Source organism: Malaclemys terrapin, chromosome 4, assembly GCF_027887155.1.
Source record: "Malaclemys terrapin pileata isolate rMalTer1 chromosome 4, rMalTer1.hap1, whole genome shotgun sequence".
Taxonomy (NCBI): Eukaryota; Metazoa; Chordata; order Testudines; family Emydidae; genus Malaclemys; species Malaclemys terrapin.
The window spans coordinates 99,914,963-99,928,561 of NC_071508.1; the positions used below are offsets into that span (position 1 = coordinate 99,914,963).

At 41.2% G+C, this 13,599-nt stretch overlaps 1 protein-coding gene across 2 annotated transcripts; it reads left to right on the forward strand.

The window, feature by feature from the left end:
• Positions 1–5,188: 5,188 nt before the first annotated feature.
• On the forward strand, positions 5,189–12,282 carry ACTC1 (actin alpha cardiac muscle 1). Of its 2 annotated transcripts, none has more exons than XM_054026826.1 (7): positions 5,189–5,292; positions 6,188–6,336; positions 7,681–8,005; positions 9,129–9,290; positions 9,413–9,604; positions 11,381–11,562; positions 11,958–12,282. In XM_054026826.1, the coding sequence occupies exons 2-7, from the start codon at positions 6,208–6,210 to the stop codon at positions 12,099–12,101; spliced, it is 1,134 nt and encodes a 377-aa protein (XP_053882801.1). In that variant the 5' UTR covers positions 5,189–5,292; positions 6,188–6,207; the 3' UTR covers positions 12,102–12,282. The 2 variants fall into 2 exon arrangements, with proteins under 2 accessions (XP_053882801.1, XP_053882802.1); XM_054026827.1 differs by lacking the exon at positions 5,189–5,292 and adding an exon at positions 5,341–5,447.
• The last annotated feature ends 1,317 nt before the right edge of the window (positions 12,283–13,599 follow it).

A 13,599-nucleotide genomic window follows, 5' to 3' on the forward strand; every position in this document is an offset into this window, starting at 1 on the left:
AAATAAGCAGCAGTCCTTTGTCTGGCTAACCATTATACCAGAGGTTTGCAAGGCTGTTCTTTTCTGCTCTTTTTGGGTCGGATGTTTTAGAGCCTTGGAGGAGCACGAGACAAAGCGGTTTTAAGCAACATTTGCACCTGTCCCTCTATCCCGGACTGCTCTATGACCCCAATGTAATTTAGATAGCCCTGGGGCCTGTCTAAGTTATGACAGCCTTCCTAGGATGCCTTTCAGACCAGAGCTGCCTGAAGTCTTCACAGTGCTACATGCTGGGCCCTACCCCTGGCAGAACCGCTGTATTGTGAGGGAGTCCTTGGAAGGCAACCTTACAACTGCCTTTTGCTGTTCGGGAATGGGTGGAAACCTCCCCTCTCTGGACTCTGTGCTTTTAGAGCCTGTTTAAGCCCTGTAAAGCAATGTAGCAGGGATTGGGCTCTTTATTTGTGAATGGCATGTTGCAAATAATTCTTAAGCGCCGGAGATTCAGTACTTCCTTACACTATTGCTCACACCCATCTATATTTTCTGCCCCTGCTGCTATCAGCTTCATAACAAAAGTGTTTTGGATGCATCTCTTGTCTCCTATTGCCCATCTCATTATTCCATCATTTCAGTGCACGCTTAAGACACTTAAGGTTAATTATAGACACACAGCACTATATGAGTGTGAGAGAGAGACATGATAACAGCCTGCAACTATGTGAAGCATATAAACATGAAGGAGACAGAATTTATTTAGTATGATACATGGGGCTATAACTAGGACAAATGGGATAAAACTAAGAAAGGGGAAAGTTAGAATGAATATCAGGTGAAACTGCTTGACAGTGTAGTTATTAAGCTGTGGGATGTTCCAGAGGAAAGGAAGGAAGCTCTGTCACTAGATACTTCCAAAATTAGATTGGACAAAACATGATAAAATGTATCATAGGGAACAATTCTGCATTGGCAGGAATGATCTAATTCTCTTTTTCAGTTCTAGCTTCTATGACTAGAGTGTGTCTGCATATATCCCACATATGTGATGATGATAGTCATATGATAAATTTGTCATGTATCTTTAATATTTTGCTTGCACTCTGCCCACAATTCAACCTCTACAAGGATGACTTCTTCCAAAACCATACATAGCTTCAAACAGCTGCTATGGAACAAAATAAAATCTCTCAGAGATTTTTCTTTGCAAATGTACAATTTCTCATAAAAATTACATTGGCCTGAGGCTCCAGAAAGGAAATATTCAGCTCTGATCCAGTGACATGTTTGATATCCCATGTTCCCTTGGGGTTAGATGTAGGTGCTTTGTAGCACTGGAGTGGGATGAAGCTTTTGTTCCAAACCCTAGTAGATTATGAGATATTGGACTTTAAAATCATGACACTATTACATATGTAACAGGTATTAAATATATTTTTAGGTTTCTATAATATATTAGTTATAATTTTTCTCCCCCACAGAAGTCTGCACAGTGGATTTCATTGTAACTAAGACAACTGATTTTACAGGGGGAAGGATGCAACAATTGTACTAACAACATTTTAAAAACTTCCAAAAACACTTCTATAACAGATCTTCTGTGAAATATGTGGCATATATATAGGACACATGATGGTTTAATGTGATGAAAAGGATTCATTCGCATGTATGTAGATATATCTATAACATCTGTAGATAATCTAAAGAATAAATGGTTAGTATATAAATATACTTAGAAAGGGAGGCCTGAGCCAGCAAACCCTTTTATTGGATGCAGTGTTTACAACTGTAAATAGTTCAACTGAAATCTTTAGGGCAATAAACACTATACCTGGTAGAAAGTGCTTCCAGTATCAAGGCCTTATTTTCCTACTGATCTCCTTCCTTCACCTAAAATACTAAAGTGAATAGGAGATGCTAGGTATCTGGGCTATCACAAGATCATAATATTGTTTTTTAGAATGCAAGAGTGAATAGTCCATTCTGATGCAATTCTAAGTCAAAGCAGTTTCCTGTTAGTTTGAATATCACATCAAATTTTGCTTGCAAAGGAAAATCAGACTTGCTCCAAGTAGCACCTGAGGTGCTGTGAGTCTAGAAATGAAGTGGTTGCCTTAGCGCACATATGGCACAGCTATGCTAATGAAAAGATGTGTGCTTCTCCATTAACATTTGTTAAACACTTCAATCTTAATATTCCTGGAGGACAAACTCTTTTTAGATATGTGAAAATCATTGCTATTGCAGCTCCCTGTACTATCTAATAATCCCTTCTGCTTGCTTTTCCTTTGCTGCTAATGTACTGCTTGGGCTGTGGCTGATTCTTAAGAAATGCATCCTGCAGGTAAAGAGACTAGTCATTTCAATTTCTGGAATTCCCTCCCCCCCCCCATGATGATGGGTTTTGTTGTTGTTTGTTGGTTTATTTGTTTGCTGCTGTAACATCACTTTTTGGCAGACGACAGGATGATTTTGACCAAATAAATGAGTTTATCTGGGTATTTTTGAAATGGCTATGAGGAAACAGGTGCAATGTGCCCTGTTCCTTTGACCTTGTCATGTACAGTAAGGAGAAAAAGACATTATTTAGCGTCCAAGGGCATCTAGGTTCTAGTTTCAAGCCTTATTGTGTTTTAATTAGAAAATTACAACTTGAGCAAGTAGGAGTGAAAGAAGATATACGTTTATAAAGGACATACAAAGGAAAGGTCAGGTATAGGACCAACTGTCCCTGGTAAGTCTTGCACACAAGTGCTGGCTTTATTTGTCTCAGTTTTGAGACACATTCTTTCTTTCTCCAGCCAAATGAACATAGTATGTGACAGGGAAGGTCTGAGATTGGAGGAATTCAAAGTGGCTATCAGTGACTGGCTTCTATGTAAACACTGTAACACCTCTGAATGGAGGGCAGCTGAGATAACACTATAGGCTAATCTTTACTGCTGGTGAAAAAGGCCAATCTCCCCCGTTATTCGGTTTCTGCAGAAAAGATGGACTTTAGGAAGAAGGAAAAAGAGGGCAAGAACAACTTGACAATACATGTAGGAACCTGCCACTGAATCAGAAATATAAAAAAAATGGAAAATGAAGTATTAAAAACCATTACTAATTTGAAACCATACCCTCCCACACACACTCTATATCCCATGTATACACACATATATATGGATACATATATAAAAACATATATAGAAATCTCTCTAAATATCTATAATTATGTAAATATTTCTATAAATCTGTCTCTACTCTGTCTAATCTGTTTATAAGTATATACTTGATTTATGTACCTTGCCATACCAATATTTGATTTGATTTATTATTTACACCAAATACCAATAAACTTAATGAATGTGAAGTTTGTCTGTCTCTGATTCCCAAGGCAGAAGTATGTGAAGCACAGCCCTCCACTGCAATGACCTCTTTCTGTCATTGTAATTTACAGCCTTGAACCATCCTTTCATATATATCTAGGTGAGTTTTTATATATTTTTTTAAAAATTATAACCGTGTCTCACCAGAAACAGCGTGGGTCTTCTCAAGGAAGTTAAAGTAGAGCAGCAGCCAACTGTGGCTAAAATGCTTGTTGCAATATCTGTGAAGTTGTGTTCATAAATGGGCACAATCCCAAAATGAGCTGGGGAGCGGGCTGGGACAGGTAGGTCACCCAGAGCTAAACTTCTGATTAACTATTTATGCTATTACACAATACTTGTTGAATTTATCCTCTCTGTAGAAGAAATTTAAGGTACAAGAGCTTCTGCCACCTCCTTTGAATGCAATATAGAAATGAATAGTATGTCTCCTCAGTGATTTCCACTCATCACACCCATTTCTCAGTGCAACGAGAGCACAGAAAAACTGTAGCTTTGATTACACTCAAAGACCTTTCCTCTCACATCTTTTAAGATGTATGTGAGTGTTTGACAGAAGTCTTTTGCAGCATCTAATATGTTTCATGCCCAAGATTTGTAGCTGAGTGACTGATCTGGCTAACTGAGCTGCTGCTGCTGCTTCTTCCTTCCCCCACCTCTCTCCATTCCCTTGGGCTCAATTTTTCCTTCCCCAGAGTGTATAGCATAGACAGACATTAACATGTCTGGGTAGTTTACGAGCTGAGCTCCCGAAGGACACTGTACTCTGAAGTATAATAAAGATCCTTTAGGAAACGCGTTGACAATCTGTGCCTTCACATACCAGGCCAAACCCACTCAAGGGATGCCTCTCCAGTCTTTCTATTTTTAACTGAAAAAAAAAATAATCCTTTAAGATATATGGATCTTCTAGGTTCCACTGCTGGAACAAATTATCAATGTGGATGTTTCAACAGAGCAGGAAAACAACTGCCACATTACATTAATACCATGGCTGTTTTTGTTCAAGCTGTTCCCATCTCTCCCCTGCCCCCCTCCCATACATATCACTATGCATTACTGATTCAGTGTGCACTAAAAGTACAAAAATGGGGAGTTTATATATGTTATTGTAAGCCAACAGATCCTGCTTTGCACTGCCTGTTGCCTGCCAAAAGCAAAGGAGGGCACAATTTTTTCTGCGTGTATTCACCAAAGTTTTGAGAATTCAAGTGTGCATTGCTTCTTGCTGAAGCAATACAGGAAGCATATGCTGCCTTCTGTCTTACTACAGGAGCAAAATCTGAGATTGTAGCTACCAATGACAGCTTCACTCATCAGCCTGCTCACCTGCTGCCATTAAATATGGGCTTCTTGATTATCCTTCTCAATTAAAAAAAAAAAAAGCAAAGAAGCCACCACCACCAAACAAATGTATTTTGAGATTAATGATCCAACTATTATCCTCTTGAAATCTCACTCCTGGTTTGTCCCAGTTGCTTACTTCCCACACTGCAGTGACACATGCCAGACACTATGGCAGCAAGAGCTTAATTCATTGATCTTTTTACAGCTTCCAGATTATTTAAAACAGCAAGATGGGCACCCTCCTTTCATTCATCTTTTTAAAAATATTGGCCTCCAGAACAAGTATGCATGATTTTTCACATGGGTTCCCTATTTGGCCATCCCATTTGCTGTTAGAATGCTACCCCCTTGCTTGCCTTACATGGCCTGTGGGGCCCTGACTGCTCTAGCCTGCTCTGACTTTTGCCTTCCCTTACTCCATTAATGGCTTCATTGCTACTCAATGGCGTGAAGCCGACCAAATAAGGAAAAGGTGGCTGGCTTGTCCCTCAGGAGCGTCTGACTGCCACTGCCGCGCAGGAAGTATAAATTGGTGTATCTCCCTCTGAGTTAGTACCCAGCTTTTTCTCAGGAACCCCACGCAGTAGGTGCTGATCTGGTGAGTAGTACAGCTGACCAGCCTATCAGTCAAGTTCCCAGCACATCAGCTGCTCTGCTGAAGGCATCGTTGGGGAAATTAGAAGATCAGACTGACAAAGAGGAGACAATTTCTGGATGTCTAGATACAACTGTTGAGGAGGCTGCTTTGCATCTGTAACACAAGGGCTAATTTTATTTCTTTTTTGGGTGAGGGCTGGGAGGGGGGACTGAAGCCTCTAAACTTTTCATTCATTCATTCATCGTTTCATTCATTGCTTTTAAAATAATATTGATTGCCACAGGTTGGCTGTCTGGGGAATTATAGACACTACAAACAAGCTGTGTCTGAAATTCCCCCGCTCCCAGGAGAGCTCTCAAAAGTTTGCTAGTCCTTCAAAGAAAGATCTTGGAAGACATTTCTTTAAAATAATTCTAATAATGCTCTGCTAGACGTTAACGTGCATTTGAAGAGCCGAGGAAAAATATTAATATAATATTTAATATGTATATAAAATCTCCGGAGGGGTGGAGAAGTGTGTTTGCACTATGTGGCAACATCCCGTGTCATGTCTACGGTTAGTGCAGGCAATCGCTATGCTGCATCAGTAACAATAAGGAACAGGCAACAGCTGGACGCCAGGGTCTGCCACGAGTTTATCCCGTGTGTGTGTGTGTGAGAGAGAGAGATCTAGAGGGTGATTGATTGTCTAATATCTATCACTGCGCAGTTGGGAGGAAGCAGGTCCCTTGTTGTTCAGGCAGGACCTGGGCGGGCAGAGAAAGCTGCCCCCGCCGGGCTGAGCCGGGTGTGTGCTGGGGGGAGCTCTGGGCTGGGCAGGATGGAGGGCTCTGCAGGCTGCTGCCTCCCCCGGCGGCTGCACGGGCTCTGGACACGCGGCTGGGCTGTCTTGCAGATCCCTGCCTCCCGCCCAAGATGTGTGACGACGAGGAGACCACCGCGCTCGTGTGCGACAACGGCTCCGGGCTGGTGAAGGCCGGCTTCGCCGGAGACGATGCCCCCAGAGCCGTCTTCCCTTCCATCGTCGGCCGCCCCAGGCACCAGGTAACGAGCCCCGCCGTCTCCTCCTTCAGCGCCCCTGGCCTCCGACTCGCCCCCCGCCGCTGAGCCCCAGCTCTAGCCCCCACCTGCCTTTTATCCCCGCTGCTCTCTGCCGACCCCCAGCTCCCTTCTCTCCGATGTTCTTCATCCCAGTGGGATTTCCCCTCTGATCCTCCCCACCTACCTCACTGGACTCCTTTCCCACACTCCACTCATGTCTCTACAATCCTCCCTCATTAACTTTCTCCTCTCCCCACATTCTTCACTTCCCCCACTGTCTCCCTCTCATATCCTTTTCTCTTTCATCTCCCTCCTCTCCCCTGTGGTCCTTCACTTCATTCTTCACCCCACTTAACTGCTCTTCCTCTCATCTTTCCTAGTTCCTCCCTCCTCCCATGGAACAGATCTCCTCCAGCTGGTGTAAAATCCATAGCTCCATTAATTGAATTTACATCACCCCCAGACCTTTTCATAGACCTTTGCCTCCCCACCTAGCTCATCTAATCCTTCACACCACTGCCACTCCCTTTCAATTCTTCACTTTTCTTTTTCTTTGATCCATTTCCTCTGTTACTCTGGAACGCTCTACTGTTTGCCCCAGACCCTTTCCCCTTCCTCTTATCTCCCCATAATGCTTCTTTCTGTCTCCCATTCTCTTACCTCTCCATATTGTGAGCATTAAACCAGCATATAGAAAACTTTTAGTAAACTGTTACCCCTGCCCCCACCCAAGAGCTACACTTTCCATGCCAAAAAATATGTAAAAGCTCAACAGTGATGTTTGATATTATGGACTCAATGATGAAAAGATTAATACAATTTATCTTTGTGTTTACTACATGAGATAAGCCCCTCCTTCTCTCTTTTATTTATAATATACTATTTGGCATGATTTCCAGAATGCAACAGTTGTAACTGCTTATTAGTTTGTGAATGATTATGGCTATTGTAATGGATGCATTTCACTGTCATGGAGATAGCTATAAAAACTTTCTCTCATCCATCTATCCATAGCTTCATTTTTCATGATATTGTATGGCTTGCTTTCCACCATAGCCTTAGGTATGTGGGAATGAGCTAGTTGAGTTTTCCTGTTTTGTGTTTGTCACTTTAATTGATTAAATGAAATAGGATTTTTTTTAAAAAGAGTCAGCTATGTGTTGACTTAATTAATATTCAAAGTAAATTAATGTTGCTTTCCATATTTAACCACATTTTGGCATAGTTCATGTATTTCTTCCTGCTTTATCCCAAATAATATACTTAGCTCTTTGGCATGATTAAATCTGTGCTTAATAATGGTGTTTTCCCCCCTAGAAAATATTTCTTTATACTTTCCTCCATTAGGGTGTTATGGTTGGCATGGGTCAGAAAGATTCCTATGTAGGTGATGAGGCTCAGAGCAAGAGAGGTATCCTGACGCTGAAATATCCTATTGAACATGGCATCATCACCAACTGGGATGATATGGAAAAGATCTGGCACCACACTTTCTACAATGAACTGCGTGTGGCCCCTGAGGAACACCCTACCTTGCTCACGGAGGCCCCCCTGAACCCTAAAGCTAACCGTGAAAAGATGACCCAGATAATGTTTGAGACTTTCAATGTGCCAGCCATGTATGTGGCAATCCAGGCTGTCTTGTCCCTATATGCCTCTGGTCGTACCACAGGTAAAAAGATAAGTGATTGCTATAGAAATTTTTCCTTTCAACCCCTCAACTCCAAAGGAAAACAGACTGTGAACAATCTCTAAGGCATTCAGATTCACAGAAAAATAGATGTATTTCAAATATGGCACTAGTAAAAAATTAAAACAGTCTATTGAATGTGCAGAAGGATTTTCCAGTGGTTAGGGTACTAGCCTAGGACTTGGAAATCTTGGTTCAATACCTTGTTCTGCCACAGACATCTTATGTGACCTTGGGCAAGTCACTTAGCTTCTCTGTACCTTATTTGAGCCTCTACCTCACAGGGGTGTTCTGAGGCTGAATATATAAAAGATTGTGAAGTGATTTGAGATCTTCTGATGAAAAATGCCATAAGAAATTGGTATTATTAATTTATCCATATTGCTTTAAAAATGAGCCTCAGTTGCCTAATGTCTATGTATACACTAGAGACCTTACAGTGGCACAGATGTACCAATGCAGCTATACTGCTGTAAGATCTCTCAGGTAGCTGCTCTATGCCGATGGGAGAGAGCTCTCCTGTTGACATAATTAAACTACTCCCAATGAATGGCGGTAGTTCTCCTGCTGACATAGTACTGTGCACGCTATCACTTATGCTGGCGAAACTTATGTTGCTCGGGATATGTTTTTTCACACCGCTGAGCGACATACATTTTTCCGACATAAGTGGTAGTGAAGACATGTCCTGCTTCTCCTCTCACTTACAGTGATGTAAACCAGCAGTGACTACTATGAACTCACTGAAGTTACACTGGTATAACTGGTTTGAGTGGAGACTCAGGCCAAATGCTTGGACTTCAGTTGAAAACAATGATCACTGAGATAGTGCTAGTAAAGGTACTGAAAGGATCTTACTCATAGTAAATGGAGAGTGACTGTTTCAAGTGAATGATCACTCTGAATCTTCAGTTATAGCCATGCTAGCAAAGGCAGAATGAGCCAGATCCATTGTAACTGTTGAATACAATATAGAGCTATGCTGATTTACATTACATTATATATACCTTCTTTTCTTACTGACTTGTGTATTGAAAGGTCATGTGATTTCTGAAAAGTTAGATGCTTCCAAGTGTATCTGATCTCAGTCATTTCTCTCTTCCAGGCATTGTTCTTGACTCTGGCGATGGTGTCACCCACAACGTACCTATCTATGAAGGTTATGCTCTGCCTCATGCCATCATGCGTCTGGATCTGGCAGGCAGGGATCTGACTGACTACCTCATGAAGATCCTCACTGAGCGTGGCTACTCCTTTGTGACAACAGGTAAGTACAACTCATCCTCATCTTCTTGCTAACATCTTCTCATCTCTCTCAAGCCACTGGGGAACTTCTGCCTCTGCCAATCCCCCTCTTCAGACCTTGACTTGCTTTCTGTGTTTCTGTAGCTGAACGTGAGATTGTCCGTGACATTAAGGAGAAGTTGTGCTATGTTGCTCTGGACTTTGAGAATGAAATGGCCACTGCTGCCTCCTCTTCTTCTCTGGAGAAGAGCTATGAATTGCCTGATGGTCAGGTGATCACAATTGGTAACGAACGTTTCCGCTGCCCAGAGACTCTCTTCCAGCCATCCTTCATTGGTAAGTGCCTCCAAGGACTCCTTTGGCCGTGAGACCAAGTGAACTGTAAGGCTTGGAGAGTTCCCATTCCCTATCTACCTATTCAGCTAAATTTGGCATAAAAACAAGCAAAAAAAAATGGATTAGATTCTCCAGTACTGCTAAGCTATGTTTGGGACAAGACTATTGAGAAGGTGGCTTGCTGGCTGAGCACTTGGTTAGTTTCTTGGTGCAGATTAGAATAGCCTTCAAATTGCAACTGCACTAGCTGTGCCTGTCAGTGCCTCCCTGTGGCCATTCCAGCAACTGTGACAAACCAGGACATGGGGACACTTCAGTCACACTTCTTTCCCAGATAAGTGCCTGCACTGGGATGCATGAGAGGGATGGTGTAGGAGCCTCTATTGTGGCTCTGTGCTACCAGAAGATTCTATTACAAAGGGGGGTGCTACCACTGACTCAGTCTGCCTTGTTTAGGCTACTTTTATGCTGGAAGAGTGACAGCCAAGCCTTTGCCAAACTGATCTTTACCAAACCTCCTCCCTTCCCCCCAAAATTCCACTGCTGTAATTACATTAGGGGAGATTCTTAGCTATTGTAAATCAGGATAGCTCAATTGAAGTCAATGGAGTTCTGCTGATTTGCACTAGTTGAGGATCTGGCCACAAGTAAATTGTTCCTATTGTGCTGATGTGGCATAATTATAGGACTCTGTCCTTGCAGAAATGTTATTGCTCAGATATAAATGTCTTAGAATTAGTAGAATGTCACTGTGTCATTGGAGATTTTCCATCAGGGTGAATTTTTCAGAGACAGTATTTGAAAGGTTTATGTCTTATACTTACTCAAAGACAACAGCTGCTTCCACTGAGAAGTGAAGTTTCAGAAAGAGGTTTGCGTCTATGTATATGCCTTATAATTAAATACTGTCATGGCTTAGATTGTAAATTCTGCTATAGAGCCAAACAAATTTGATGGCTACAACAAGTGTTTATAGCATAAACCTGTGTGTTATATGCAGTTGTTCATCAGCTGGCATCTCGTTGCAGATCTAGTTTCATTGCTTTCAGGAAGCACCTGTTAAATTAATACAACGGAATGTAACCTATGAACATTTGCTTCTGATGTCTTTACATGCATTGCTATACCCCTTGTCCGTGCCTGGATCATCTCTAGTCTTGATAACTGAACCTTTCTGGCCTGGCCTCTCCATATGCTCTCTTCTCCAGTCTATCCAAAATACTACTGCTAATCTCCTTCTTCTGCTCTGCTCCTGTCTTTTTTACCAGATGAAATTAAAGCTCTTTGTCTCACTTTCAAGGCCTTACATAATCTCCATCTCTTCTGTCATTTCCTCCTATCCCTCCTCTCTACATATATTTCTATTGATCCTCTATTACTGCTCTTTGCTGTGCACTTCTTTTATTCTACTCCACACACACTGAGAAGCTTCCCCCCACTGTCTCCAGCAAGTGACCTCTCCTTTCTAAAACGTACTTGTTTTAGAATTATCCTTTGTGTTAGTCTCCTATAGTAATTATTATTAACCAGTACTTTTATAATTAATCTCTCCACACCCTCCCTTTATTGAAATCATTGTCACATGTTTTGTCTTCTCTCTATTATATTGTAACACCATCCCTGTCCTGAATTAATCTTTTTTGCTATGTTTTATGACACATACTTTTATGGCACTATAATAATGCTTATTAGTAATAGCTATAAATGCTCACAGATCTTTTACACAAAAATTGTCCCTCCTGTATAATTTGCTGATCTATCATCTTGCCTTTCAAGGTATGGAATCTGCTGGTATTCATGAAACTACCTACAATAGCATCATGAAGTGTGATATTGATATCCGTAAGGATCTGTATGCCAACAATGTCCTTTCAGGTGGTACAACCATGTACCCTGGTATCGCTGACCGCATGCAGAAAGAAATCACTGCATTGGCACCTAGCACTATGAAGATCAAGGTGAGGGGTTTGGTGTCATAAGAAACAGAAGTTGGGGTAAAGAATGATCGCATTGGACTAAATAATTAGTTTTGGTGGTGGGAACAATTCAATAGTGAGACCAAGAGCTGCAGGATTAATTGGGAATAACTTGACTGAAGTCAGTGGAATTATACTGATAAGAAGCAAGTGTTTAAGAGAGGACAATCAGGCTGTAAATTGCTATTGAGAATACTGCATATATTGTAAACTGGCTGCTGGAGATGTTACCAGTGATAAGATAGGAAAGTTCTTTCATAATTTTATGTCGTCTGTAGCAATTTGGTATATCAAATCACTACAAAGCCCATGTAAAGTAGCTGTTGGAAACTCAAACTGTTGAACTGATGAGGATTTTGTTGCTTATCCTTCCCTAGATCATTGCCCCACCAGAGCGCAAGTACTCTGTCTGGATTGGTGGCTCCATCCTGGCATCTCTGTCCACCTTCCAGCAGATGTGGATCAGCAAACAGGAGTACGATGAGGCTGGTCCATCCATTGTCCATCGCAAGTGCTTCTAAGTGCCTTTTCCTCAATTTACCTCCTACTCAGGATGATGACATTATGCTTCTTGGACTCTTCCAGCAATCCTTCCTGAACTCTCTTCAGTCATTGTACAGTTTGTTTACACACCCGTGCAATTTATTTGTGCTTCTTCTAATATTTATTGCTTTATAAATAAACAAGATCTGGGACTTGCAACCTACAAATGATTTTGTCTTTTTTTCCCCCCTTTTTGCTCTAAAAATTAAGCTGTATACAAACTGGGGTTTGGAAACTAACACAACACATCAATGTCTTGGGTGGGTGGGTGTCCTTTTTAAATGATGTGATTATGGGCACTCTATCAGCCATGATATATTATTAATTCAGACTTTTTTTTTTCTTTTGGAATCTGAAACGAAAGAAGCATCTTATAACACAGCTTATAAAGAAGTAGTTTGGGGGTAAAACCAGTAAGTGGGACAAGTGGAAGCAAATCACTCACATTCATTCTTTGGGTTTAAATGTTAATTTTTCAATTGCTAATTGGATTAGTTATAATCCAAGTATTTTAATACCAAAGTCCTGCATACCAAACACAGTTGAAAAAGGATAATTATGTTCATATGATCAGTGTTATTTAAAACTAATTAACATAAATCCTTAATGCCGAAAAAGCCCCTCCCCCACCCACCAGAAGCGTCTTCTGAAGGTTATACATGTTTGTGATTAAACATTAATCCAAACTGGCAAACATTAATCCCTCCCCCATCTCGTCAAACCCATCAAAAATTCTGAAACAAGGACATGAAAGCTTTAATGTGCAAGAGCCAAACAAAAATTTGAAGTCAAAAGTAGTATAACATACAACTATTATACAGTGCTTAATTTGTAATGAAAGAGGTGCCAGAGTGCAAGCAACTAGGTGCCCGGACTCAAGCAATTTTTTTACTTTCATACCTGACGTGGCAAGCGCAGAGGTGCTGGGGCTATGAACTGCCAAGCCTAGAAGTGCCAGGGCTCAACCCTGGCCAGCCTGGCACAAATGAAGCACTGCTGTTATACTAGTGACGATTTTTACATCAGCCAGAGTGCCCTAGACACTTTTTTAAGATTCTTATTTTCCATCTGACCCAGATACTGAGATGAGACACGGCCTGGCGTTTGTAGGCTTTTTTTCTGTTCCTCACACTTCCTTTTCATAACTATGCTGCTGGTTGGTTATCTTTTAAAAATTAATAAATGAAATGTGTAGTACAAAATGATTTGGGAAACTTTGGCTTCAATATTATCATTAATCAATAGCCTGTTATAGAATACATACAGGATGGGACTCACCTAGGCTTGATTTAAGCAAGCACTTAAGCACATGCCTAACTTTAGGCGAGTGCTTAAAGTTAGGCACGCACTTAAGCACTGTCCTGTATCAGGTCCCTGTAGACTTTAAAGGTGTTAAAGATCATGTTGGGCTTTAAAGGTGTTAAAGATCATGTTTAAAATAGGTTTCATAATAACTTTATATTCTTCAACTGCTAT

Coding starts and splice junctions, on each gene's coding strand:
- ACTC1 (XM_054026826.1), top strand. CDS start 6,208: ATGTGTGACGACGAGGAGACCACCGCGCTCGTGTGCGACAACGGCTCC. Junction 8,006..9,128: donor TGCCTCTGGTCGTACCACAG/GTAAAAAGATAA, acceptor TCTCTCTTCCAG/GCATTGTTCTTGACTCTGGC. Junction 9,605..11,380: donor CTTCCAGCCATCCTTCATTG/GTAAGTGCCTCC, acceptor TTGCCTTTCAAG/GTATGGAATCTGCTGGTATT.